The sequence below is a fragment of the Helianthus annuus genome, chromosome 8 (assembly GCF_002127325.2).
Source record: "Helianthus annuus cultivar XRQ/B chromosome 8, HanXRQr2.0-SUNRISE, whole genome shotgun sequence".
In the NCBI taxonomy this organism is placed as follows: domain Eukaryota; kingdom Viridiplantae; phylum Streptophyta; class Magnoliopsida; order Asterales; family Asteraceae; genus Helianthus; species Helianthus annuus.
In genome coordinates this window covers 101,994,193-101,997,896 of record NC_035440.2, presented here as the reverse complement: position 1 = coordinate 101,997,896, position 3,704 = coordinate 101,994,193, and the positions used below count along the sequence as shown (strand labels likewise).

Here is a 3,704-nt window from a genome sequence, read left to right as displayed (position 1 = left end):
GACAAACCGACACTGATAGCTTTGTCTCGCCATCCATTTTCTGCTTCTCACGCACTGCTTTACAGAAAATATAACGTACCCCCATGATTTACAACACATTGATCTTTACAGTTTGAAAACCGTTTTTCAATCTTGTGAAATTAATCATGTTTGTTCCGCCGTGAGGGTTTCGGCATATTCAATCAACATATTTTTGAATTTTTGAATATTTGACAAATTTAAAAACAAACATATTTTCGATTTTTCAAATTTTTGACAAAATAAGAACATATTTTTGGTTTTTAATTTTTTCAATTTTTTGGGTTTTGAAATATTGTTTATTTATATACAGAAAAAAACAAACAAACTCCCTGTTTCAACCAACACAGGGTTCAGCAGCCTCCTCTTCCCGTTGTGCTAGGCTGCTCCGATTTCCATTCTCACAGTCTTCAATTTTCTTGAGCACCTGCACATTCAAATTACTCAATTACTTGAACAATGTAGCCCAGGTCTGTTTGACCTTAAGCATTTCAACACAATATGCTTCATTCAACATCGGAAAATCTTTGTCATTTTGTACAAAGACTTTTTCAATTTTAATTTCAACTTTTTCATCATTTACCGAAGCGATTTGTTTCTTAGCAGACCATGTTTGGCCTTTTGGAGTCCCTCTTTTGTAAAAATGTGATTCTTTTTGAACATTTTGATTTTGAACAACAGTTGGTTTCCAAAACTCGTTTGGTTTTGTTGCATCGATAGTTGTTTTCCAACTTTGTGTTGTTCTCAATCTGGGTGTGTGAGAATTCCAGGTCTGTCTAGAATCGAACCTATTCGGGTTTGATTTCCAAGTTTGATTCGAAGCAAACTTGTTTGTGTTGTACCTCCAAGTTTGTTTTGAATCAAATCTGGTAGACCTTTGTTTCACATCCTCAGATTTATGTAGCTCAACATCATTACTCTTCTTTTTTGTCTTAACACCAACAGGTTTCAGATTTGGACACTTGCGAGCAAGATATCCTGTTTGATCACATTTGAAACATGTTCTCTTTGAGACATCTTTGACCTGTTGTTGTTGCGTTTTCTTTTGAGCATAGAACTCTTCATTAGACTGTCGTCTAAATTGAAGTTCTTTCTTTTCTTCTGAACTTATTCCTTGAACAAAGTTCATTTTTGCCTGATAATTTGGAATTTCATTTCTTTTCCAACTTTGTTTCTCCTTATAACCCAACCCAGCCTTCATGTTTTTCTTCTTGTAACCAGGTTTGTTATAAAAAGTTTTGTGACCTTTTCCAGCAAACTTTGGAATCTCAGACTTTTCAATCTCAACCATTTTGAAAACTTTGTCAATCTTTTCTGAAATCACATTCTGAATCGGGAATACGACATCTAAGAATAATTTGTCCGATCCAATCATGGTATAAACCAATCCTTTTGAATCATCATTCAAATTTTTCTCAGATTTTGAGTTTTTCAGATATTCTTCATGAAAACTACCTTCATTTTCATCATGTGATTCAGATTTACCTGTATTAACTGACTCTTCTTTCAACACACTTTCAACAACCTTACCTACCACCTCTGAATCACTAGAATCATCAAATTTGGAATAGGTTACGTCGATGTTATCTGGCAATTGATCTACCATGTTGAAAGCTTTTTCGACTTTTTCATCATCATAAAATGCAAACTTTTCCAGTGGTGGAACTTGATGATACTCAGAACCAATGCCCTTTTTGTTTTTCTTTGTTTTTCTTAGAATCATCATCACCCGGTTTTATGTTGAAAATTCTTTCAAGCACATATGATGACGCATGATAACTATGTAACTTGTTGTTATCCTGTTCTAAATCAGTTGTTAGACGCTTTAGCTTAGCAACATCCTCAATGTAAGAATTGACAACTTGTTGCTTTATAGAATACTGTCGCTTAAGCGGATCAGTTGTTTCAGAACAATATTTCAATCTGGATTGAACAAGTTTCAGTTGACTTTTCACATTTTCATATGACTCTTTTGTAATGTGATATGCCAATTTTATTGAATCATATTCCTTTTTCATTTCCTGACACTCATTTTCTTTTTGAGAACATTCTTCTGTCATTTTTGAAACCTTTTCTTTCAAAATCTCATTTTCTTTTTCTAAATTTTTACATTTTTGAGAAAACTTTTCGTCATTATCTTTCAAAACTTTTTCATTTTCTAACATTTCTTTGCATTTTTTTTTTTTGAAAACTTCTTCGATTTTATTGAATTCAAGATCTCTTGTTCTGAATTTTTTCATATTTTTCAGTACAAGCACTGCATGGTTCCATGCATTTCTTGCACTATTCAACGATTTTGATTAGGATTTCAGAATCAGAATTTACCTCAATGATTGGCACCTCGGTGTTTGCTTCCGTCTGCTTCTGATCAGCTTCACTCTTCTTCTCATCACCAGCATCAACACCAACATCAGCATTCAACCTCTCTATCTTCACTTCTTCTTTTTCTTCTTTCTTCTTCATCTCATCAAATTGCTCTTCTTCAGTAGCAGCTTCTTTCACAACTTCTTCATTCACAACAACTGTTTCTTCAACTTTCTCTTCTTTTTTTTTCACTTCTTCAGCCACCTTCTTCAACTCTTCTACCATACACTCAACATTTTTCTTCATTCTTGCTTCATCCCTCTTCCTTAAACTTGATGTCATGGCATCTCTTATGATTTTATCCAGCCTTTTCACATATGTTTTATCTTTTTCAACATTTGAATAGTATTTGCCGGAACGAGGAATTATTAGAAGAACATCATCATGAACTATGTCCCTCCTGTGGACGACAGGTTCACCATCTCTGTTGACATAACACTCTCGCTTCTTGTCCCATCTTTTATTGCTTACAGCATTTTCATACTCTTCTTGCATTTTCTCCATTCTGCACCCAACAATGAATCTTTCTCTCTCGGTTTTCTCACTCGGAATTTCTTCTCGAGTTTTCTCCTTTATTTCAGCAACAAAGGCACGATGTTTGCTTTTTGATATTGTTCTGCCATGAGCTGTGAATTGATCATTAACACGATCTTCTTCTGGAAGAATCTCACTCCAATCATCTCCTTCATCATCATGGATTTCTGCATATGCTCTTGACTTCTCTTTGGGATTATTTTCGATCATTTTCGGCTCTTCTTCCAAGATTCGAACAACAAAGGCTGCTTTTTCTGAATTATCTGGAATATATTTGTCCCAACTAAATCCCTCTGCCAATCTTTCATCATCTTGATTTATAAGATAAGCTTTCTTCTTTCCTTCTTCAATAGCACGGGATGATGATGGTTTTGACTCTTCTTTGCTACGGTGGTAGATCGCCTTTCGATAATAATCATCATTGAAAGGATGTTCATTTCCATCAACTGTAGAGTTGTTACATTCTCTCTTGAAATGATCTTTTTGCTTACATTTGAAGCAAGTCACTTTGGATTTATCAAATCCCAGCTTAGTTGACGGACCACCTATTGATTGTTTCCCAGTAATCTCCATGTATCTCTGAGCTCTGCGGATGCAACTTGCCAAACACCAGCGAATGTCTATGAGTTCCATTTCTTCCGATCAATCTGGTCGTAGTCTTCTTTGGTCAATTCAGAATTTCCAATTTTGCCAGCTACTAGACCTTCATATGATTCCAGAATAGATGCAAGGAAGCTCATTTGCTGCTTGACAGAGTTAATGCTCATAGCAGGAGAATTCTTCAATTT

The 3,704-nt window shown here is 34.9% G+C and overlaps 1 protein-coding gene across 1 annotated transcript; it reads right to left on the bottom strand.

Annotated features, from left to right (window-relative positions):
- Positions 1-355: 355 nt before the first annotated feature.
- LOC110870443 (DNA ligase 1-like) lies at positions 356-3,126 on the bottom strand. The gene is made up of 2 exons (XM_022119623.1): positions 2,344-3,126; positions 356-445 (listed from the first exon to the last, which is right to left on the bottom strand). Exons 1-2 carry the CDS (start codon positions 3,124-3,126, stop codon positions 356-358), a joined length of 873 nt encoding a protein of 290 aa, XP_021975315.1.
- Positions 3,127-3,704: the final 578 nt, after the last annotated feature.